The sequence below is a fragment of the Ornithorhynchus anatinus genome, chromosome 10 (assembly GCF_004115215.2).
Source record: "Ornithorhynchus anatinus isolate Pmale09 chromosome 10, mOrnAna1.pri.v4, whole genome shotgun sequence".
In the NCBI taxonomy this organism is placed as follows: domain Eukaryota; kingdom Metazoa; phylum Chordata; class Mammalia; order Monotremata; family Ornithorhynchidae; genus Ornithorhynchus; species Ornithorhynchus anatinus.
This window is the reverse complement of record NC_041737.1, coordinates 8,499,786-8,524,009: the sequence shown is the minus strand read 5'-3', so window position 1 is coordinate 8,524,009 and position 24,224 is coordinate 8,499,786. Positions and strand designations below refer to the sequence as shown.

Below are 24,224 nucleotides of genomic sequence, written 5' to 3'. Positions count from 1 at the left end.
GAGAGGAAGAGCAAAAGAAGAGAAGAAGAGGTAGAGGAGGAGGAGGAGAGGCAGAGGAGGAGGAGAAAGAGGAGGAGGAAGAAGAGGAGGAGGAGGAGGAGGAGAGGCGGAGGAGGAGAAAGAGAAGGAGGAGAAAAGGAGAAAGGAGGAGGAAGAGGAGGAGGAGAAAGGAGGAGGAGGAGGAGGAGGAGGAGAGGGCTAGGAGAGGAAGAGCAAAAGGAAGAGAAGAGGTAGAGGAGGAGGAGGAGAAAGGAGGAGGAGGAGAAAGGAGGAGAAGAGGGCTAGGGGGAGGAGGAGCAGAAGGAAAAGAAGAGGCAGAAGAGGAGGAGGAGAAAGAAGAGGAGGAGGAGGAGGAGGAGGAGGAGGAGGAGGAGGAGGAGGAGGAGGAGGGCTCCGCCCGGGCCCTCCAGCCCCGCAGCGCGGAGGGCATGGACCCAGCTGTCCCGGCCCCCAGCCCAGGCCCCCTGCCGATGCTCCTGGCTCTTGCCCTGGGTGAGTGATGCTCGCCGTGGGTGAGGGTGCCCGCCCTGAGTAATCCCTGCCAGGCTCAGGGGGACAGACAGGTTGGGGGGTGGGTGGGAGGGAGGCACAGTGTGGGGGACCCAGGAGTTCGGCTGGCGGGGTGCGAACGGGTACAGGCTCGAGGCCCACGGGAGACGGTACACTGGGCGGACACCTGAGGGACACTGGACATGGAGTTGGGAAGGAGTTTGACCTAGTGACTAGAGTCCGGGCCTGGGAGTCAGGAGGTCACGGATTCTAATCCCGGCTCTGCCACTTGTCTGCTGAGTGACCTCGGGCCAGTCATTTCACTTCTCTGGGCCTCAGATACTTTACCTGTAAAATGGAGATTGAGACCGTGAGCCCCACCTGGGACAGGGATTGGGTCCAACCCACCACAGCACTTAGTACAGTGCCTGGCACGGAGTAAGTGCTTAAAAAATGCCATAATTATTATAATTACTATCCGGAGGCATATTGGTGGCACATTCACTCATTCATTCGTATTTATTGAGCGCTTACTGTGGGCAGAGCTCTGTACTAAGCGCTTGGAAAGTACGATTAGGCAACAAATGGAGACGATCCCTACCCAACGACGGGCTCGAACACTGGTGGGACACTGGAGGTACACTGGCAGCACCCCGAGAGGAACACCTGCTGGGGCAGGCTGCCGAAGAGGGGCGGGGTAGGGGTCGGCTCTTTGTGGGGCTGCAGGGTCAGAGGTCAGGGACCACCCTGCCGGGTGAAGGAGGCCAGGGATCATCTCGTCAGGTCAGCGAGGTCAGAGACCTCCCTGCTGGGTGAGCGGGCACAGAGACCACCCCGCTGGGTGAGGGAGATCAGGGGCCCCCTCTTCGGATAAGCGGCGACAGTCACCGCCCCTCTGGGTGAGCAGGCACAGGGACCACCCTGCCCGGTGAACGAGGTCGGAGACCACCCCGCCGGAGAAGAAGGTGCAGGGGCTGGTTCCGATGGAAGTAACCTCTGTATCCGGGTCTTCGGAAAGGGAGGCTGTTCCCAGGAGGAGGATCACCTCTTGTTTCCGGGGCTGGGGGGCGGCGGCGATGGGACTGTGGCCTTGGCGGGGCCTGGAAGGTCCGGCTGCTTTGTGGATACTTGCGGGTGGGCGTGGGGCATGGCGGGTTGGGGGAGTCCAGTTTTTATGGCAATGGGGGAGGGTTCATAAGCCGTGGCTACCCCTTGATGGGTGACAGGGATTTTGCTGACAGAAAATAATGATTAATAATTATGGTATTTCCTAAGGGCTTACTATGTGCCAAGCACAAAAGAGAAATGATTCTGGAAAGGGGATGCAAGTTAGCGTGGGAGACTGCGGGGGAGTGCGTGCGTGTGTGTGTGCCCGATCCCTCCTCCATCCTCATCCTTTTGGGACTTTGGGAAAGCAGGCAAATCTGTGAACCCGACAGCAAATCACCAGCCCCAGGCCCTCTGGCCCTTCAGACTCGCCAGTGGTTCCCGAGAATGATCCAGCAGAGCTCGGAGGAAGGAGGGCTGGGCCCAGAATCTAGCGCTGAATGTGGACAGAACGGCTCCTATCTCCGTTCTCGACACCCAGGCCCTCCCAGGATACGATGCCGTCTGATGCCACCCCCAGCAGGGCAACGGGTTCGCACTAGAAATGCCCCCCGCGGACGGGGGCTCGATGTTTGTAGACCCCCTGCCCGATGCCGGTGTGAGAGTGGGCTAGCAGGTGCACCAACTTCCTTCTCACATTCCTCATAGGGATCAATCAGTTAATCCATGGTATTTATTGAATTCTTCCTATGTGCTCTGTACTAAGCACTTGGAGTAAGTTCTTTGAGTGCAGGGATTGCAGCTACTACCTCTGTGGTGCTCTCCCAAGCATTTAGTGCAGTGCTCTGCACCCAATAAGTGCTCAGTAAATGATGATGATGGGATTTGTTAAATGCTTTCTCTGTCAAGTACTATACTAAGTTCTAGGATACGTGTGATAATAATAATGATGATGATGGTATTTGTTAAGCGCTTACTATGTGTCAAGCACTGTTCTAAGTGCTGGGGTAGGTACAGGGGAATGAAGTTGTCCCGCGTGGGGCTCACAGTCTTAATCCTCATTTTACAGATGAGGTAGCAGAGGCACAGAGAAGTGAAATGACTTGCCCAAAGTCACACAGCAGACAAGTGGCGGAGCCGGGATTAGAACCCACGACCTCTGACTCCCAAGCCCGTGCTCTTTTTCCCACTAGGGCACGCTGCTTATCATGGTTGATTGATTTGATTGATAAAATGGAGTTGGAAGACATGATACCTACCCTCAAAGAGTTTACAATCCAGCGGGAGAGACGAGCACTGAAATAAATTACAGACGGGGAAAGCAACAGAAAATAAGGTTATTACTATATGCCAAGCAACAGACAGGGAAAGCAGTAGAAAATAAGGTTATGTGGTGTGGGAGTAGGGCGAGAATCGAAGTGCTCCGGGAATATGGACTCGAATGTGTAGGTGATGCAGAAAGGAGGCGGAATAGAAGGGAGAGAGACATGTGGGATTTGGATCCCAAATCAATTAATCAATCCATGGTATTTATTGAGCACTTATTGTTTGCAGAGCACTGTACTAAGCGCTTGGGAGAGTACAATAAACAGCCAAAGAGAGTACAGTGTAGAGTCCGTGCTGTGCCACAATGCCCATAACCCTGCCAGTGGTTACTTTGGTAATGGTAACGCCCACATTAGCCAGATGTTTTCCAGGGTTCCTGCTGAATCTGCCACAGAACTAGACTATAATAACAATAACGATGGGTTTTTTTTTAAGCACTTACTGTGTGCCGAGCACTGTTCTAAGCACTGGGGTAGATACAAGGTAATCAGGTTGTCCCACGTGGGTCTCAGAGGTTTAATCCCCATTTTTCAGATGAGGTGACTGAAGCACAGAGAAGTTAAGTCGCCTGCCCAAGATCACACAAGCAGACAAGTGGCGGAGCCACTGTAGACACGTTCCCTGCCCAAAGGGAGCTTACAGTCTAGAAGGGGAGACAGATATTCATAGAAATAGGTACATTAGGGTTATAAGAAATAAATTACGGATCTGTAATCCAGGTAGTCCGCGCACGTTTTCCAACGGGGTGGCTCCCCGAGCGGGACCTTAGGCCCAGGGGGTAAGTCCTGAATCTCCCCCGCCCCGGCCTTCCCCCGGGTCGCCTCCTCCCTCCCACCCCTCCAGAGAGAAGCCCGGCCTTGGCAGCAGGCCAGTGGTTGGAGCTGGCATTTATCAGCTTCAGTGTTTCCATGAGTCCATGCGATTCCTTCCCCCTCCCTGCCCTGCCACGCTACAATCCTATTTTCTGAGGTTTCGGTTAGGCCAGGGAATTTGGCTGGACCGGTGGGCTCCCTGCTGGCTGTGCTTCAGCATGCAGCCCCGTGAATAATAATAAAAATGATAATAATAATGTTGGCTTTTGTTAAGCGCTTACTATGTGCCAAGCTATGCTCTAAGCACTGGGGTAGATACAAGCTAATCAGGTTGTGCCACGTGGGGCTCACAGTCTTCATCCCCATTTAACAGATGAGGGAACTGAGGCACAGAGAAGTTGAATGACTTGCCCAAGGTCACACAGCTGGCAAGTGATAATAATAATAATAATAATAGTGGTATCGGTTAAGCACTTACAGTGTGCCAGGCACTATACTATGCGCTGGGGTGGACACAAGCAATTTGGGTTGGGCACAGTCCCCGTCCCACATGGGACACCCAGTCTTGATCCCCATTTTACAGTTGAAGGAATTGAGGCCCAGAGAAGTGAATTGACTTGCCCACAGCAAACAAGCGGCAGAGCCGGGATTAGAACCCAGGTTCTTCCGATGCCCAGGCCTGTGCTCTAGCCAGTAGGCAACACTGTTTCTCTAGATCTTACCCAGTCTTTGGCATGTAGTAAGCACTTAGTAAAGACAGTAATAATAATAATAATCATTAATGTGAGGTGCCTATTGGTGAGAGTTAATCAGCGGGTGGGAGGGTGGTCTCTGTGAGGAGAGCAGATCCTTCTCTCTGAGGTAAGGATGGCCCCTGTGGAGCTGTTACTTTTGTCTCCCGCGGTACCCACTGCCATTTCCGCTGTGCCCCCGGTACTGTCCCCGTTCTTCCTTTTCATTACCAACCTCGCCCCCGTCCCCGCATTGCTGTTGCCCTTTGCCATGGGCTGGGCCCAGGGCCTTGAGATGGTATTGGCAGGCTCCTCCTCTTTGAAAGGGAAGGGGGGATGAGGTCAAAGACAGCCCCAGCTGGACTTCGCCTTGAATTCTTGTTCCGTAAATTAACGAAGGAAGGAAATCCCCCTCTTTCGTGCCGTCTGCTGCTCTGAGGCCTCGACACTCCCTGCAGGGTCCCTCGCCCTCTCGTCCCTCCAGGAACAAAAAATCAGCCTCTCGCCGGGTCCAGCCCCCAACGTCCTTCCACCCCAAAACCCAAAATGGTCTCTCATCCTCCTTGTCCACTGAGGAAGCTCATTTTTGCCCATGGTTCTCTGCAGGAAAAACCACTGGGCTATAGTGTCTTTGCCTTTGTTGAATCTGAACTTGGCCAAGCCACGTCACTTCTCTGGGCCTCAGTTCCCTCCTCTGTAAAATGTGGATTGACACTGTGAGCGCCATATGGGACTGGGACTGTGTCCAATCCGATTGCTTGTATCCATCCCAGGGCTTAGTACAGAGCCCGGCATCTAGTAAGTGCTTAACAGATACCATTATTATTATTATTATTATTATGAGGCATGGAGAAGCAGAGCGGTTTAGCTGTTAGAGCACTGGCCTGGGAGTCAGAAGGACCTGGTTTCTGATCCTGGCTCCGCCGCTTATCTGCTGTATGACCTTGGGCAAGTCACTTCATTTCTCTGGGCCTCAGTTTCCTCATCTATAAAATGAGGATTAAGAGGACTGGTTCCAACCTGATTGACATATCTAGCCCAGTGCTTAGAACAGTGCCTGGCACATAGTAAGTGCCTAAAAAATACCCCAATTGTTATCATTATTAGTAAGCCCTGGGGCCTCGACGAGACTTAGAAAGTGTTCTGGAGCATACCTGTGGCTTCCCAAACTGCTGCTCTGCAGTGAGCTGAAAAGGGGGCCTGGTGGTGGAAAGGTGATCGAGATGAAGCATTTTAAAGACCCAGCGAAGCCCACCTCAAAGATGCCAATGCGAAGCGCAGAAGAAAGGTCAGCCTGGCGGGCAGCGGTCGGAATTGGAGGGATGAATACGTTGGAGCAGAACCTTCTGGGAGAGCATGATGTCAAGGAGAAGAAATGGGAGCGGCCTGGGTACTGTGGGTAACAAGTGCAAAAGAGGCTGATCTTTCCACGCACAGTATTGGGAAGGGATGGTCAAAAAAGTGAGCCCACGTGGGACAACCTGATTACCCTGTATCTACCCCAGCGCTTAGAACAGTGCTTGGCACATACTAAGTGCTTAACAAAACCATCATCACTATTATTACTATTGTTATTAGGGTCGGCCACCTGCTGGTCTTTCCAGCCCCATCTTATCTCGTCAGCAACACCATCTTTGAATTCTAAATACAATCCTCTTCACACAGTAAGCACTCAATCAATACGACTGATCGATAGATTGAAGGGTAGCCAGGTCACTCTTTTCAAGCCTGGTTTCCAGTGGAGTCCATTTCAGGAATCTGCCACGAAAAAGAGACATAGGAAGATGAGTGACCGTCTCCTTAGGCCCCGTGGCCCAGCTTGGAGGCCGAAGGATAGCGGTTCAGTCTCCGGGAGCGGAATGAGTCCGGTCCCTGGGTCAGTTCTGGCCTGTGGGAACCCAAAGGAACCAGGTTGATAAAACTAGTTTGCCGAAATGGTGCAGAAGAGATAAAGGTGGTCAAAACTCTGCCCTCTTCCCAAGGTTTGCCAATCCTGTTGTCCCTGGAGTCCAAGAAGCTTGGGGAATTGAGAGTTTTTAAGCCTGTGCCGAGTGTCCCGTGTAAATTCATATGCAGGTCCTTTGGGGTAAAGCTAAAACATTTCTGTAGGGTCCTTCTTGTGGTGCAACAGAGAAGCAGGGAGGCTAATGTCGGAAAATGCATCAGCTATCTTGAGCTAGCTACCACCCTTCTCAATGCTTTTATGTTTGGCAGGCTTTTATTTGGGTTTTGGGGGCGGTGTGGCGACAGGTTTCAGATCAAGCTGCAGGCCTACAGAGCGGTGGTGCCAGCAATCTTCTCTCCCGCCGCCAGACCCAGGCTCCCCACAGTCACCCCACATCCGGCTCCTTGAGCGATTCCGTCAGCATCGCTTATGGGTGATACCCAACCTCAAAAGGCCGGACAGAATCCCGAACAGTGAGAACAAAGTCTGTCTCCTCGCCTTGAAACTATGCTCACCTCAACTTAGCCTCTCTGGGTGGGTGAATTAGACCCCAGTCGTCCTTTGAAAGTAGGCAACTGAAATCAAGGGCTCCAGAAGGAATCTTTTAAGGACTCGCTTAAGCAAAGCTACAGAGGATACGGTATCGCAGCTGAAAACCGGGGGACAACTGCAGCAAACAGACCAGGATGATGCTTTGCAATTGAGAAGGCAACTGTTTTTTGCTCCCCGATGAGGTTTTTCAGCTACACATCCACCCATTGGTGAATTTCTCCATCACGGGCATCCTCCTTGAGTAAGAAGCACAAGTAGATTCATTCAGTTTCCTATAACGGTGGTGGTGGTAGACGTTACTAGATATAATACGATATCTAAACATATATAGATAATGCAGTGAAAAGCTAAGACTGATTATTAAAGCAACTTCAAAAGATAAAATCCCAATCCCTTAAGGAAGAGACTTTTTTTTTTGCTTTCCTTTTTTTTTGGAGGGAAAGTCGGTATCATGCTATGCTTGAAATGACCCCTTCCTGCAGACGGGGGGTGGGGGAGGGTGTTAAGAGGAATCATCGTATACTTTAGTTATTTATAGGTGTCATCAAAATAAGTCCGCTGACCAGAAGCGGGGACTGTGGATGTGATCTACTAGTGTAGCACTCACTATGAACTAATATGAACTCCCTTTCCAGGAGGACACATGTGAAAGGGAAGGGGGGAATCAAATTTTTCTCTCTCCATTATTTACCTCCTGGATCTTTCATTCCTATGTCTAATTCAGTTTACTGGTCCTCTTCAAAGTTGTCAACTTTTCATTTTGGAGTCTGGGTAATAATCGTACTTCTCCTGCTTCTTTTTCTTCTTCTATTCTGAGTGCTTACTACATGATTATTGTTATGATTATTATTATGTGCACATGTCAAGCGCTGTTCTAAGCCCTGTTAATCGGATTGGACTCGGTCCCTGTCCCACGTGGGACTCACGGTTGGAGTAGGAGGGAGAAAATTAAGTGCCTAACAAATACCACAATTATTATACACTGTGCGATCCTGGATACTCATAGTGCAGAGCGCTGTGCTGGGTACCTACTGTGTGCAGAACACTACATTAAGCACCTGAGAACGTAAAAATAAAAGATGTGGTTTCCTGTCCTCGAGAACCTTAGAATTCAGTGTCCTTTGTCTATAACATAATCAGTGGTGTTTATTTAGTGCTTACTGTGTACAGACCACTGTACTAAGCACTTGGGAGAGTACAATGGTACAGTCAGTAGACACATTCCTTTCCCACAAGGACCTTACAGTCTAATAATAATAACTGTGGTATTGGTTAAGTGCTTACTATGTGCCAGGCACTGTACTAAGCACTGGGGAAGATTCATGAGAATCGGGTTGAACACAGTCCCTGTCCTAGATGGGGCTCACGCTCTTCTTTTACAGATGAGGAAACTGAGGCAGAGAGTTGCCCAGGGTCACCTAGCAGACAAGTGGCAGAGCTGGGATTAGAATCCAGGTCCTCTGACTCCCAGGCCCGGGCTCTTCCCAGTTTAGAGGCAAAGTCACTCTCAAATGTGTCCTAGTTTGGACTCAAACCAACCTCCTTGGAAGCCCCTGTTTTTCTTTCATTATCGCCTATGTCCCCTGGGTTATTGGGCCTGTGCAGTCCCTTTAGACCGTAACCTCGCTGTGGGCAGAGAACACGTCTACCGACTCTGGTGTACTGTACTCCCCCAAGTACTTAGTACAGGGCTGTGGCACAGAACGCGCTCGATCAGCGATAGATTGATTGCATCACTTTTGCAGCAGTCCATCATCACTACCTGCTTTATTGTCCCCTCTCTAATCCCCTTTGTGTTTAACTTTCCTGCTTTCCTGTCCCCTACATCTCCCGCACTCCCACCCCCCTCCTGGAAAACACACAGCCTGCCTTTTATTATAAGAGTCATGAAGTTCCCGAGGGGCTCTTGTGATCTTATCACGGCTCAAGGTATGGAAGGAAGAAATGACAGAAAAGCCAGGTTTTGACACATGACATTTCAGCATCTTCAAAGAGTCGTCTTTGAGGCCAGATTGGCCCAATTCAATTTAGCCTTTGTCGTCGCAACTTTGAGGACAGAAGGGGTAAAAAGTGATTGATTTTCTGGCAGAGGTGTTATTATGGTCCTGGCACCTGTCCAGATGCCTGCCGGCTGGAGGATGACAGGTTTATTAAATTGCTCCTTTCTTCAGACTCTTAAAGGTGGGATAGCATTTTCTCTTGGTATGCTGGGTTTCTAAAAGTGCCTTTGCAGTTCGCCCGCGGATTCGGAATCGGCCGAAACTTGGGATTGGAAAATGTTTGATAGTGGGCTGTGGTGTGAGGATGAATTAATCAACCAATCAGTAATATTTATCGGCTCCCTATTCTGTGCAGAACACTGTGCTAAGCACCTGGGAGAAAATAATGGAGTTATTGGACATGACCCCTGCCCTGACAACCTCGTGGGGGATATAGGAGGAAGTAACAGAATATAGAACTGTACTACTACTACTAATAAACGATGATAACATTTATTAAGCTCTTACTATATGCGAAGCAATGGAGCAGATATAAAATAATCAGGTCCCGCATGGGGCTCAAAATCCAAGTAGAAGAGAGAGCAGGTATTGAATCCCTATCTTGCAAATGAGGGAACTGAGCCATAGAGAAGTGAAGTGACTGGCCCAAGGTCACACAGCAGACAAATGGTGGAGCCGGGATTAGAATCCAGGTTCTCTGACTCCCAGGCCTGAGCTCTTTCCACTAGGCAACGCGGCGTCCCATTACAGTGTACATAAATGCCTCAGATGGCAGCGTGAATCCCCAGGCGATTAGGTGGAAGTGATGAAGAGGCTCTGGATCTGGGGAAATTCAGGCCGCAGTCTTCACGGAAATGGAATGCTCTCCCCTTCTTTCTAATGCCTCTGATGTTTGGTTTCCATGGGAATCTGTCTGTGGGGGAAGACCAAGTGTACGTGCTGCAGAAGGATGCTTTGGCACTCATGTCCGGCCAACTGGGGACCAGAAAGAAGGAGGGTGGAGATGGGCAGGACGGGGAAGGACGAGAGCCTGGCAGCCTGGGCTACGCCAGCACATATTTTAAGAAATGAATGGAATCTGGGGCAAGGTAGTTTGGAAAGCAACTTACTGAAGTGAGCCAGCCCACCCATTCCCACAGGTCTCAGTAGAGCAAGTGTGCAAGTTTTCCACGTTCTGCATTTTTACCATAAACACGAGGAGTCAGCCCTTCAGTCCCCTCCCGATGGAGACTTGGCAGCCCTGGGTGGGCGGAAAATTCCCTGAAGCTTTAATACATTTGCACGGTCCAACTCTCCATGGAATATCTCTCTGGAAAGCCGCCCAGAGGCAAACCTTGCTTTCCAGGGATGGGCAAATTTAAACCTGACCCAGTTAATAATAATGATAATAACAATAATAATTATGGCCCTTAAGTGCTAACTTTGTGCCAGGCACTGTACTAATCACTGGGATGGATTCAAACAAATCAAGTTGGATACAGTCTGGGTCCCAAATGGGGCTCGCAGTCTTAATTCCCGTTTTACGGATGAGGTAATTGAGGAAAGTAGAAGTGAAGTGACTCACACAAGGTCACACAGCAGTTCGGAGAGGAAAGCCTCCCTGACAGTCCCCAGAGCCTTAAGAGATCAGCTCCTGGAGAGAATCACCAGTCCTCATAGAGAATCAGTCAGAGATTCTACAGAGGCTCATCATTTGTTCCCTAGAATCGATCAGTCAACCAATCGCATTTATTAAGCACTTACTGTGTGCAGAGCACTGTTCTGAGGTCTTGGGAGAGTATAACCCAACAGATTTGGTGGACATGTTCCCTGTCCACAGGGAGCTTGTAGTCAAGAGGAAAGAGTCACCATCAATCAATCCTAAGCGCCATATTAATCGCTTAGGAGAGGATAATAAAGTAGAGATGATTCCCCGCCCTTAAGGAATTTACGATCTGATAGTCGCCTGACTTTTCAGAGGCAATCACTGTATCCTGTAATCCTTAGAGACAATCACTAGCCCTAAAGAGAATCTCCAAGCCCTATAGGGGCTTTCCAGGCCCTATAAAGAACCACCGGGCCCATGGGGAAGAACGGTATTGGTCAAGTTTGGACCTGGGGTTTGTGAGACTGCCCAATCCTTCAGGAGGGTAAAGGGGTCTAATAAAAAAGAGCACGACTCTGAGAGGTGTTCTGACTCCTGGGTTCTAGTGTCAGCTTTGTCACTGGCCCGCGGAGTGACCTGCGGCATGTCACTTAACCTTTCTGCCTCTTTTACTTTCCATCAATCATATTTGTTGAGCACCGTACTAAGCACTTGGGAGTGTACAATATAACCATGTTGGTAGACACGTTCCCTACTCCCGAGGAGTTTACAGTCTACGGGGGGCCAGATATTAAAATAAATGACAGATGTGAACAGAAGTGCTGTGGGGCTGAGGGTGGGGTGACTAAGCAGCTTGGCTCAGTGGAAAGAGCCCGGGCTTGGGAGTCAGAGGTCATGGGTTCTAATCCCGGCTCTGCCGCTTGCCAGCTGTGTGACTTTGGGCAAGTCACTTCACTTCTCCGTGCCTCAGTTACCTCATCTGTAAATGGGGATTAAAACTGTGAGCCCCACTTGGGACAACCTGATCACCTTGTATCCATCCCCCCAGCGCTTAGAACAGTGCTTTGCACATAGTAAGTGCTTAACAAATACCACCATTATTATTAAAGGGTACCGTCCAGGTGCAAGGGTGACGGTTAAGGGAGAGGGTGTGGGGAAAATGAGGGCTTAGTCGGGGAAGGCTTCTCGGAGGAGAGGGGATTTTAAGAATGTCTTATTGAAGCTGGGGAGACTAGTGGTCTGTCCTAGTGGCAAGAACACAGGCTTGGGAGTCAGAGGACTTGCGTTCTAATCCCCGCTCTGCCACTGGTCTGCTGGGTGAACTTGGGCAAGTTGCTTTACTTCTCTGGGCCGCAGTTCCCTCATCTGTAAAATGGGAATTAAGACTGTGAACCCCAGGTGGGACAGGGACTGGGTCCAACCTGATTATCTTGTATCTACCCCAGCGTTTAGTACAGTGCCTGCCTATAGAAAAATTAAGCAAGTGTTTAACAGATTCCATTAAAAAAAAAGAGGAGAGCTATAATCCTATAGACCAGGCATGTCTCTCATCTCTTGTTTGTCTCTGTGCTTGTGACCCAAGGTTTCGTCATTTTCAACTGTGTCCGAGCAGATGGGCATTCCACCACTGGCCAAGGACTAGAGAACCTTGTATACAGCCAACCGGGAGGAAACTGTTCAGGTAACCAATGTGTGGTCTTTATGGCCAAAATAAAACCCAGACAAAATACAATATCATCAACACCATCATCGTTATGGTTATTATGAAGAGTCAAGTCAAAAATTTATGATCCACAGGAACTCCTGAGGACCCTTTTTATGCAGAGCACACTATAGAAAGATTTCTGTGGTCAGAGCACTGTTACCGCACGCTTAATGGGGACAGGGCACCTTACGAAGGAAGGGAAGGACAAAGAAAGAAGACGACACACTTCCTGTCTGGAGAAACCCCCACCCACCGTTTAGTCATTGTCTTTCTGCCCCTTTCTAAATGCTTTGTCCCCTTCTCTACCCCGGGCTGGCTCTGTAGGACTCACCAGGGCAAGACAAGTTTCTAGGAGGAAGAAAATGCTGATTTTCTTTGGGTCTGTTAGTTTTCTAACAGCATGCTGTAGTGAAGCAGCATGGCATCCTAGATAGAGCCCGGGCCTGGGAGTCAGGAGGTCATGGGTTCTAATTCCGGCTCTACCATGTGGCTGTTTTGTGACCTTAGGCAAGTCACTTCACTTCTCTGTGCCTCAGTTCTGTCATCTGTAAAATGGGGATTGAGACAGTGAGCCCCACATGGGGCAGGGACTGTGTCCAACCCAATTTGCTTGTATCCACCCCAGCCTTAGTACAGTGTCTGGCACATAGTAAGTGATTAACAAATATCATAATTATTATTATTATCTGTAGTTTGGTCCAAGGAGGGAATTACATGGAATCAACCTCCCCCACCCCCTCGTCCCCCACACATCAAATCAATTAATCATTTCTATTTTTGAGTGCTTATTGGGTGAAAGGCTTGGGACGCCCTTGTCCTCCACACATCAATCAATTAATCATTTGTATTTTTGAGTGCTTATTGGGTGCAAGGCTTGGGACCCCATTGTCCCCCACACATCAATCAATTAATCATTTGTATTTTTGAATGCTTATTGGGTGCAAGGCTTGGGAGAATGCAACATACACATACCTACAAATACACAAAACATACACAGAGCTTCACACACCAATGCCACTCCACCAAGATTTCTCCTTGTAGGCAGACAACGTGGCTACCGACTCTACGGTATTGTCCTCTCCCCGGGTGTCTAGTACAGTGATCGGCACATGGTATGCACTTAATAAATAACACTGATTGGTTGTTAAAAAGTAATTCAGTTCTCATTCAGAGAGGAATCAAATTAAATTGGGTGCCTTTGGCAGAATTGATCACCCCCACCTCGTCAGAGGGTGTATGCTCTTTTCTGAACTGCCGACCTGCAGGTGTGAACTGCTCAGCACGGGGCAGGTCGATACCACGTGTTGATGAAATGCTCTTTCATCGACCTCTTCCCCGGAACCAATTCTTACTTTTCCATAGGAAATCGATAGTCCCGTGGGGCTTCCCTCTCCTGGGTAAGTTTCCAAGTTTTACAGTTAAGCCCCGGGGCATTTCAGACCTGCTCTCTCCTGGCACGGGTGTCCGGCTGGCTCACTGGGGCGTGGAGGGCATTAGCTGGAGAGGCAAGGCATTCTCCACTCCTTGGCTGATCTGAGTCACCCCCTTCGGAAACGCTGGGTGGGATCGGTGTGAGAGCAGCCCGGAGCGTGGAATCGAGGAAAGACCCACCCTGCCCGTTCTGCTTTGGTGCCAGACATCTGCTTGGTGCCAGACATCTGTGCATGTGTCGGTGTGTGTGTGGGTGAGGTGGGCAGAGGGGTCGGGGAATCCTGTTTCCTCTTGGTTTTCCACCTTATCCAGTAGTTTCATCAGCCCAAAGTCGATTCCCTCCGATTGCTGATATTTGATTCCCCCGCGGCTCCTGTTGATTCGCCGCTGGGTCTCTGAGCGCGGGCAGGAAGACCAAAATCCACCACCTGCCACTTGCCAAGGCTTACGGTCGGATCACGGGGTGGCCACCTCACTTGATGCCTGGTGGCGTGGCTTCAGTGGGGGCAGAGGCACAGTTTAATGGCAAGGGCCACGTCTAGTCTCGAGAGGATAGGTCGGTGGGAGGATCTGGGAGACGGAGAAATTCTATTCCATGGCCTTTGGCTTCTCCCTCAGTTCCCAACTTGGAAATCTTATCCCGGAGGTGAATTACTCTTTTGTGAGGGGGTTAACTCTCGGGCCTTCCGATAAGTATCTTGGGAAAAGAGGGGGCCGAATGGGTCCTGAGTGGGTCGCTGGTCTGGAGAAAACTTCACAGAGGGTTTCTTTTTCCCAAAAATTCAGACTTGATGAATAGGAGATGACAGGAGATGGCATTTTGGGGACTTTTCTCAAGGTTATGCTGACAAGCTCTCACCACCCAGGAGGAGGGAGGGCAAAAGCCCGTAGTTTTCCCACAGTCTTCCTGGGCCTTTACTGTGTTTCAAAGACAGGATTTGTCGGTTGTTTTCTTGAAGCCTAGTGAACTGGGGACCCGGGTTCTAATCCCCGCTTCTCCGTTTCCCCGCCGTGTGACTAAGCTAGTCACTAAACTGTAAGGTCGTTGTGGGCAGGGAATGTGTCTGTTATGTTGTACTCTTCCAAGCGCTTAGTACAGTGCTCTGCACACAGTGAGCGCTCAATAAATACAATTGAATGAATGAATGGCCTTGAGCGACTCATCTCTGCCTGTCTCCTTATCTCTAAAATGGGGATTTAATACCAATTCTCCCTCCCACTCAGACAGTGAGCCCCATGAGGGACAGAGCCTGTGTCCGATCTGACCAGGTCATTGCTCTCAGTAAGCGAGCAGCGTGGCTTAGTGGAAAGAACAGGCAAGTGTCTGGGAGTCAGAGGTTGTGGGTTCTAATCCCGGCTCTGCCACTTATCAGCTATGTGACTTTGGGCGAGTCACTTCACTTCTCTGTGCTTTGGTTCCCTCATCTGTAAAATGGGGATTAAGACCGTGAGCCCCATGTGGGACAAACTGATAACCTGTATCTACCCCAGTGCTTGGAACAGTGCTTGGCACATCGTAAGTGCTTAACAAATACCATTATTATTATTATTAAGCAATTAACAAACACCACTATTGTTATTATTGTTCTACTTTGAGGAGTGGGGGAAATTTCCCATCCAATGATGGCCAGGACCCTTGCATGGCCTAGTGGCTAGAGCTTGGGCCTGGGTCTGGGCCACAGTGACCTGGATTATAATCCCCATGCTGCCACTCGTCTGCTGTGCAACCTTGGGCATGGCCCTTCACTTCTCCGGGCCTCAGTTCCCTCATCTGCAAAATGGGGATGAAGAATGTGAGCCCTGAGTGGGACAGGGCTCACACTTGGCTTCAAAGCTCTCCATCACCTTGCCTCTTCCCCCCTCACCTCCCTTCTCTCCTTCTCCGGCCCAGCCCCCACACTCCGCTCCTCTGCCACCGCTCACCTCCTCACCGTCCCCCGTTCGCGCCTGTCCCGCCGTCAACCCCTGGCCCGCGTCCTCCCATGGTCCCGGAACGCCCTCCCTCCTCACCTCCGCCAAACTCACTCTCTTTCCCCTCTTCAAAGCCCTACTGAGAGCTCCCCTCCTCCAGGAGGCCTTCCCAGACTGAGCCCTCCCTTTCCCTCTGCTCTCCCTCCCCTCCCCATTCCCCCTTCTCCCTCCCTCCCTCTGCTCTTCCCCCTTCCCCTTCCCACAGCACTTGCGCAGATTTGTAAATATCATTTATTACTCTATTTTGTTAATGATGTGTATCTATTTCTGATTCTATTGATCTTGATGATATTGACATCAGACTACTTGTTCCGTTTTCTTTTGTTTTGTTTTCTGTCTCCCCCCTTCTAGGCTGTGAGCCCGTTTTGGGGCAATCCTTGGAACTGTACGTTCCAAGCGCTTAGTCCAGTGCTCTGCACACAGTAAGCGCTCAATAAATACGATTGGATGAATGAATGAATGAATGACAGGGACCGGGTCCAATCTTGTATCTATTCCAGCGCTTAGTATAGTGCCACATAGTAAGGGTCTAACAAATACCATAATTATCATTATTATTGAGCACGTAGGCACCACGAGGCGGGGGCGATCAACAGGTCTGTGCTACCGTGTGGGGTGGGGAAAATGTTTATTATTAACAATAATGATTAAGTATTAAATAATAATTATAATTACAATTTTAATTATTATTAATAATACCATAATAATAGTAAGAATGTTGGTATTTGTTAAGCGCTTACTATGTGCAGAGCACTGTTCTAAGCGCCGGGGTAGACACAGGGGAATCAGGTTATCCCACGTGGGGCTCACAGTCTTAATCCCCATTTTCCAGATGAGATAACTGAGGAACAGAGAAGTTAAGTGATTTGCCCACAGTCACACAGCTGACAAGTGGCAGAGAGGGATTCGAACCCATAACCTCTGACCCCAAAGCCCGTGCTCTTTCCACTGAGCCACGCTGCTTCTCTATTAGTACATAGTATAATAAAATACTCTTGTAACTATAATAAACAATAACAATAAGTATTTGTTGAGCTCTTACTATGTTCCAGGCACTGTGCTAAGCACTGGGTGCAAGCAAATCAGATTGGACACAGTCCCTGTCCCATGTGGGGCTTACAGTCTCCATCCCCATTTTATTATTATTATTATTATTATTGTTATTATGGTATTTGGTAAGCTCTTACTATGTGCCGAGCACTGTTCTAAGCGCTGGGGAGGATACGAGGTGTCCCACATTGGAGCTCACAAGTCTTTATCCCCATTTCCAGATGAGGTAACTGAGGCCCAGAGAAGTGAAGTGACTTGCCCAAAGTCACACAGCTGAAAAGTGGCGAGGCTGGGATTTGAACCCCTAACCTCGGACTCCCAAGCCTGTGCTCCTTCCACTGAGTCACGTCTGCTTCTCATTATCATCTGTATTTTACAGATGAGGGAGCTGAGAAGAAGAAGAATTGTGGTATCTGTGAAGTTGTTGCTATGTGCCAGACACTGTACTAAGCGCTGGAGTAGATACAGCAAATCAGGTTGGACGCAGTCACTGTCTCATGTGGGGCTCACAGTCTCCATCCCCATTTTACAGATGAGGGAGCTGAGAAGAATTGTGATATTTGTGAAGCGCTTACTATGTTCCAGGCACTGTACTAAGCGCTGCAGTGGACACAAGCAAATTGGGTAGAACACAGTCCCTGTCCCACGTGGGACTCACAGTCTCCATCCCCATTTTACAGATGAGGGAACTGAGGCCCAGAGAAGTGAAGTGAGTTGCCCAAGGTCACCCAGCAGACAAGTCAGGATTAGAACCCGCGACCTCCTGACCCCCTAGGCCCTGGCTCTATGCCACGCTGCTTACTGATCCACTGAGAGCTGTTCTTCCTCTGTGGGATGGGGAGATCGGGTCCTCACCACCCGGAGACGGGGAGTTGGGGCTCCGGGCCTGAGCTGGAAGTCATTTGAGAGGCCCAATTATTCACTCTGTCATCTGGGTGTGGACCTGCGAAAAGTAAAAACCCGCACCCACTGGGTATTTCTTCCGCATCTCTCTCAAGGGAAGGCCAAATTCTTTATAAACATTGATTCGCTAATCCCCTGGGACATCCGCCTGGGGAGGTGGGGTGGGACCAGGGTAAGGAGGAGAAAGGGGGGCGTGCTCTCCAGCGTGGTTTAGTGGAAAGAGCCCGGGCTTGGGAGCCAGTGGTCGTGGGTTCTAATCCCGGCCCCTCCACTTGTCAGCTGTGTCGCTTTGGGCAAGTCACTTCACTTCTCCGAGCCTCAGTTCCCTCGTCTAGAAAATGGGGGTGAAGACCGCGAGCCCCACGTGGGACATCCTGATTACCTTCTCTCTCCCCCAGTGCTTAGAACAGTGCTTGGCACATAGTAAGCACTTAACAAGTGTGATCATCATCATCTCCTCAGTTTAGAAACAGGAAAACTGAAGCGGACAGAAGTGCCTTCTCAAAGGTCAAGGCAGGAACAAAAACAGGGTTAAGAAATCCTCACGGCCCAAGTGATCTCTGTGCCGCTCGAAAGGACAAGAGAGCATTAACGGCCACGTGCGGGCCACCGGTGTAAAATCAATTCCTTCGCTCCGGAGCTCGGCCCCAGAGTCTTCCGGCCTCAAAACGTTCCGGTCCTGAAGCCTTCCGGCCCGAGCTTTGTCCGCCGAAGGTGACGGGAATCTCCGTCGTCATCATCCCCCGACTCACCCTTCCGTCTCTCCGATCCTTTTCAGAGAACATCACCCAGTCCCGACGGAGAGGACATTTCTCCAGATGCCCCAAGCAGTACAAACATTACTGCATCAAAGGGAAATGTCGTTACGTGGTGGCCGAGCAGACGCCCGCCTGTGTGTAAGTATCGCTGGCTAACCCGGGCCTGGGCTCAAGTGCCGTTAATAATAATAATAAAATAATGATCACTGTGGTATTTATTCAGTGCTTACTGTGTGCCTAGCACTGTACTGTAGATACAAGTTAATCAGGTCCCTGGGGGCTCACAGTCTAAGTAGGAAGTAGAACAGGCATTGAATCCCCAATGCTGATGGGGAAACTGAGGCCCAGAGAAGTAACTTGCCCGAGGTCACACACAGCTGGTAAGTGGTGGAGCTGGAATTAGAACCCAGGACCTCCGACTCGCAGCCCCGTGCTCTTTCTACTAGGCCACACTGCTTCAGCGTCCAGAGCGGGGCACTGGGCACTGCGGGTCACAGCCGAGGACGTTGGAAAAGCTGAGAAGCAGCGTGGCCTAATGGCTCGAGCCCGGGCCTGGAGTCGGAAGGACCTGAGTTCTAGTCTCGGCCCTGCCACTCGTCTGCTGTGTGACCTTGGGCATGTCACTCCTCTGGGTCTCAGTTCCCTCATCTGTAAAATGGGGATTAAGACTGTGAGCCCCATGTGGGAAAGGAACTGCCCAACTTGATTACCTTAATAATAATAATAATAATGATTGTGATATTTGTTAAGCACACCTGGCTTACTGTGTGCCAGGTACTGTACTAAGCACTGTACTAAGAGCTACCTTGTATCTACCCCAGTGCTTAGAACAGTATCTGGGACATAGAAGTACTTAACAAATACCATTAAAAAAAAGGAGGCCAATCGATTTCTGGGCTGGAATTGGTCCCCCCACCGAGCGACCGCAAGCGAAGCGTCTCGGGTCTTTCCGAGGGCAGGGGTTTGTCCCTTTCGGCCGGTACGGTCACTGAGGTGGCTCCAACGGCCTGTGGCTTTTCCTGCCCACGCCTGCGTACTCGGAGAGAACGGGGGAAGCTGGGGTCAGGTGGGCAGCTGGCCTCCCTGGGGGCGGGTTTAGACCGGATTCGCCGTTCGGTTTATAAATAGAGATCAGCGGCATCCCATGGGCTGGCCAAGGTGGGGAGAGGGATTCTGTTTCAGCACCCGTGAGGTTGAGTCCTTGAACCCATCTCCAGTTTTCAGCCTTCTCGGGGGACTGTAAGCTCGTTGTGAGCAGGGAATATGTCTCTTCGTCGCTGTATCGTTCTCTCCCAGGTGTTTAGTACAGTGCTCTGCACACAGTAAGTGCTCAATAAATACAAATGAATGAAAGAATGACTCAGGGTCTGTGAGGCAAGAGAATAGCGATCCAGTCGATACTTGATCCGGGCTCCCCTTAACCGCTAATCAGAGATAAACTGTGAGAAAAGCAGTTTGGAGATGCAAGTCAGAGCTTCTCCCGACTCCCCCAGGGATTCCAGGGCTGAACCCCAGCTCTCCTCCTGGCCTAGGGCCACGGTCCCGGCCTAAATACGCCACTGCCCTCTTCCCCTGGGGCTTCAGCCTCCGAGAGACATCTTGGGTCATTCCCCTTTCCGGGGAAACCTGAAACGTGCCTCGCGGATGCTGGATGTTCCCTGGGAATTTGGGCGGAGGTCTCCTGAACTATCACGGAAGTAAGCGCTCAATAAATACTGTCGAATGAATGAGTGAATGGTGTTCTGTCCTCTGTCCTCTGAGGAGATTTGGGGTCTGACCCCGCACACCCGCTCGCTTGGGACAACGTGGCTATTTTGGCCGGGATGTTTGTCGGACACCGTCTTTGGGAAGGGGATGTCAGCCAGCGGGACCTCCAGCTTTCAGACGTAGGAAGGTCCCCCGACGTCCGGGATACCCCGCTACTCGTATCCCACCTGTCCCCAGGGGAGCGAGGGTGACGAGATGGCGGTTGAGCTCTCCGATAGGGCCTACTCCCTCATGCTCTTCCAGGTTTGGGAAATGGACATCAGAGATTCTCCATGGCAGATTGCATTTCGGATTTTTCTTCTTCCTTACTGCTCTTTCCCTGCAGCTGTGAGACGGGCTACAGTGGAGCCAGGTGCGAACGGGCTGATTTATTCTACTTGCGGGGAGACCGAGGACAGATTGTGGTGATTTGTCTGATAGCAGCTATGATGACAGTGATCATCCTAGTAATCTGCATATGTTCATGCAGCCAGTAAGTATCATAATGATAATAATGATCGTGGGATACAATAATAATAATAATGGCATTTGTTTAGCACTGTTCTAAACACTGGGGTAGATACAAGGTAAGCAGGTTGTCCCACGTGGGGCTCACGGTCTTAATCCCATTTTACAGAGGAGGTAACTGAGTCACAGAGAAGTTAAGTGACTTGCCCAAAGTCACACAGCGGACAAGGGGCAGAGCTGGGATTAGAATCCACAATTTCTGACTCCCAGGCCTGGGCTGTATCCACTACATGATGCTGCTTGTTGTATTGTACTCTCCCAAGTACTTAGTACAGTGCCCTGCACACGGCAAGTGCTCAACAAATATGACTGAATGAACGAATGTGCTCCCGGAGTACTTTGAGACTCACCTCGACCCACTCCTGCGCTGTTTCTCTACATCTCCTTATAATCTGCTGCTTCCTCAATCTGTTATTTATTACCCCAGTGCTTAATACATTGCCTGGTACACAATAAGTCCTAAATAAATACCATAATTATCCCCCCCTCTAGGCTGTGAGCCCGTAGTGGGCAGGGACTGTCTCTCTTTATTGCTGTTTTGAACTTTCCAAGCACTTAGTACAGTTGCTCTGCACACAGTTAAGCGCTCAATAAATACGTTGAATGAATGAATACAGAGCCAAGTTCTAAGCGCTTAGGAAGGTACAGCACCAGCATCCTGGTGGGGGATGAGAGTGCGGAAGTTCTCTTCCCTTACTGATCCCCCCCATATCACCAATCATTTCCCACTCCCCTCTTTTTCTCTTCTTCTGTGGTATTTACTGAGCTCCTCCTGTGTGCAGAGCACTGTACTAAGCACTTGGAAGAGAACAATACAACAGAGTCAGTAGTAAGTTCCCTGCCCACAACAAGCTTACAGTGTGGTCGGGGACACAGACGTTAATGTGAAGAAATAAGTGATGGATATGGACGAAAGTGCTGTGGAGGGGTGGGATGAAGGGTGTAGATTCAAGTGCAAGGGTGACGCAGAAGGAAGTGGAGAAGAGAAAATAAGGCCTCTACCCTCATATGGACACACTGTGCATGCCAACACGCAAATACACAAACCCACACACTTTTCCGGCTCTCCGAGACCACCGCCTCTCCGTCCCTGAAGAAATCCAGGCCCGTTCCAAGAAAGGAGAGAAGGGAAGGCCTTGATGTAGAGTGGGAGAGGACAAACCAAACTCGTGGCGGGAAAAACCCGGCCCTCCTCTCCCGTGGGTGAATTTTGCCTCGTTCCCGGGCTCGGATTAACCGCTGGACTTTCCTTTCCAAGCCCCTTTCGGAAACGCCGCAAGCGGAGGAAGCAAGAAGAAATGGACACATTGGATAAGGAGTCTGCTCCGAAGCCCGAGGGCACCGACGAGGTCGATACTGACATCGCCTAAGGGTGAGTGAGCCGATCATTCGATCGCATTTACTGACGCTTACTGTGTGCCGAGCACTGTGTTTTCGGTTGCCCAACTTCCCGAACCAGGAAGCGTTGCAGGCTGGTAGAAAAAACAAGGGCCAGGAGTCAGGTCAACTGGGTTCTAATCCTGGCTCTAACACTTGTCTGCCGAGTGACCTGGGGCAAGTCACGTAACTTCTCTGCGCCTCCGTTTCCTCAACTGTAAAATGGGGATTCAGTATTTAGACTCCGAACCCCATGTGGGACGGGGACCGTGTCTGGCCTGATTAACTTGTACGAGTCGCCTCCGACCCGTAGCGACACCATGGACTCATCCCTCCCTGAACCCCCCACCTCCATCAGCAATCGTTCTGGCAGTGTCTCCATAGAGTTTTCTTGGTAAAAATCCGGTCGAGTATTACAATATAACAGACACATTCCCTGCACAACGAGCGTACGTTACACGTTGCATTACACAGTGACATTAATGGAAATAACTGAATGACAGATATGGGCACAATAATAAGGAGCTTTCAATCTGCCCTGAATGCCTGATTTGGTGGGATTAAGTTACCATCCCCCGCCAAGAGCTTCCCGGCCTGTACTCGGTTTTCAGCCTTCAGCATTCAACTGCATTTTGGGACTGTTTAGATTGGAATCCCCACGTGGGACAGGGATGCTCTCTGACTTGATTATCTTGTATCTACCTCAGCACTTAATACAGTGTCTGACACGTAATAAGCGCTTAACAAATATCACAGTCATCATGATTATCCTTTGGGGTCACAAATGGGGGCCTCACATTTCAAGAAATCTCAGGTGAGCAGATGGGTGTAATCTTAGCCATCATGGGGCCTCTTTGGGACCTCAAGACTCTGCAAATTTTGTTACTTAGAGAAAAGTTGAGTATTTTGAGGCTTTTGAGTAGCTTGCACCTTGTTCGACCTTCTAGGCTGTAAGCTTGCTGTGGGCGGGGAACGTATGGGTTTATTGTTATATCGTACTCTCCCAAGCGCTTAGCACGGTGCTCGGTACACAGTAAGCGCTCAATAAATCCAACTGAATGAATGAATGACCCCATCTGTCCCCGATAGTTGGGTGTAATCCAAGTGGCGGGGTGACTTCAGGATGGATCCCATTTGGTGTCTTGTGTTTCGTGCAGCTTTGCGAGGCGACGCGGCCCAGCCTCCCAGGGCCCGGCTGGGTTCCCGACCCCCCCGCTGGGAAGCTCTTCCTGTCTCCGGGGTCCTCGGACCGGCACGGAGCAAGCCTGGCGGGCTCCCCGCACGCCACCCGGAATGGGAGGAAGCCCGGTTGCGGGCAGCAGACCCGGCCCGATCCGCGCGGGGCGGACTCCCCCGGAAGGCCCTCCAGGATGCTGCCCAGAACCTCTGGCCTCCCCTCCGTCCGGCAGCTCCGAGCCCAGCAGCCATCCGGGGATTCGGCTGGGCCGGCACCCCGAGGGATGGAAATGCCCTATAGCGGGGGAGGAATTGCTGACCCGACATCTGGCTTGGCCCAAAAGGAAAGCTCGCCGTCCACTTCGTTTCTCTTCTCACGCCTCTCGTGCCGCCGGAAGTGCCTTCAACCCATGCCTATTTCTCCAGGCCCTTAGTTTTCCACGTGTATTGGAAAAAGTGGCATCCGCTGATGCTAGTGCCTTATAATGTTCATCCTAGGGAAAGGAAAAGCAATAAAAGTGTTTGGTTTCCTTTGTAACGTGGAAGCTCTTTTTGTCGACATCTGAGACGAGGCGGCGGCCTGTACTCAGACTCGGGACGCAGGGAGATGACAAATTGCTTTTTCTGAAGTGGTTTTGGGAAAAATGCTGCCGGCGATTTCTCAGGAAAGCAGGGCCCCGGAGGAGAAAAACACGGTCATTTCTGCACCTGGAAAGAGAAAGCTGGATTTGTGAGAACTGGGGAAGGGAGAGAGGTCTGGTGCCTCAGTGGCTGCCTTCACCTCCATGAAGGAATAATAATAATAATAACTGTGGTGTCTAAGTGCTTACTATGTGCCAGGCCCTGTACTAAGCACTGGGGTGGATAAAAGCAAAGCAGGTTGAACAGTCTCTGACCCACGTGGGCCTCATAGTTTCAATCCCCGTTTGACATATGAGGTAATTCCTTGTGAGCAGGGAACATGTCTACCAACTCTTGTGAGAAGCAATGTGCCCTAATGGATAGAGTACTGGCCTGGAAGTCAGAAGGACCTGGGTTCTAATTCCATCTCAGCCATATGTCTGCTATATGATAAGGATAAGGATTTGTACT

The 24,224-nt window shown here is 50.4% G+C and overlaps 1 protein-coding gene across 1 annotated transcript; it reads left to right on the top strand.

The window, feature by feature from the left end:
* The first annotated feature begins 397 nt into the window (after positions 1-397).
* Positions 398-23,670, top strand: BTC (betacellulin). Its single transcript, XM_029073003.2, has 6 exons — positions 398-492; positions 12,070-12,168; positions 18,326-18,443; positions 20,398-20,544; positions 21,838-21,951; positions 23,114-23,670. The coding sequence occupies exons 1-5, from the start codon at positions 429-431 to the stop codon at positions 21,947-21,949; spliced, it is 540 nt and encodes a 179-aa protein (XP_028928836.1). The 5' UTR covers positions 398-428; the 3' UTR covers positions 21,950-21,951; positions 23,114-23,670.
* Positions 23,671-24,224: the final 554 nt, after the last annotated feature.

What these genes read in the sequence shown, in the direction of transcription:
- BTC (XM_029073003.2), top strand. Translation starts at nt 429, where the DNA reads ATGGACCCAGCTGTCCCGGCCCCCAGCCCAGGCCCCCTGCCGATGCTC. An exon ending in GCTCCTGGCTCTTGCCCTGG is followed by an intron (nt 493 to 12,069) that starts GTGAGTGATGCT and finishes TTGTGACCCAAG; the next exon opens with GTTTCGTCATTTTCAACTGT. An exon ending in ACCGGGAGGAAACTGTTCAG is followed by an intron (nt 12,169 to 18,325) that starts GTAACCAATGTG and finishes GATCCTTTTCAG; the next exon opens with AGAACATCACCCAGTCCCGA.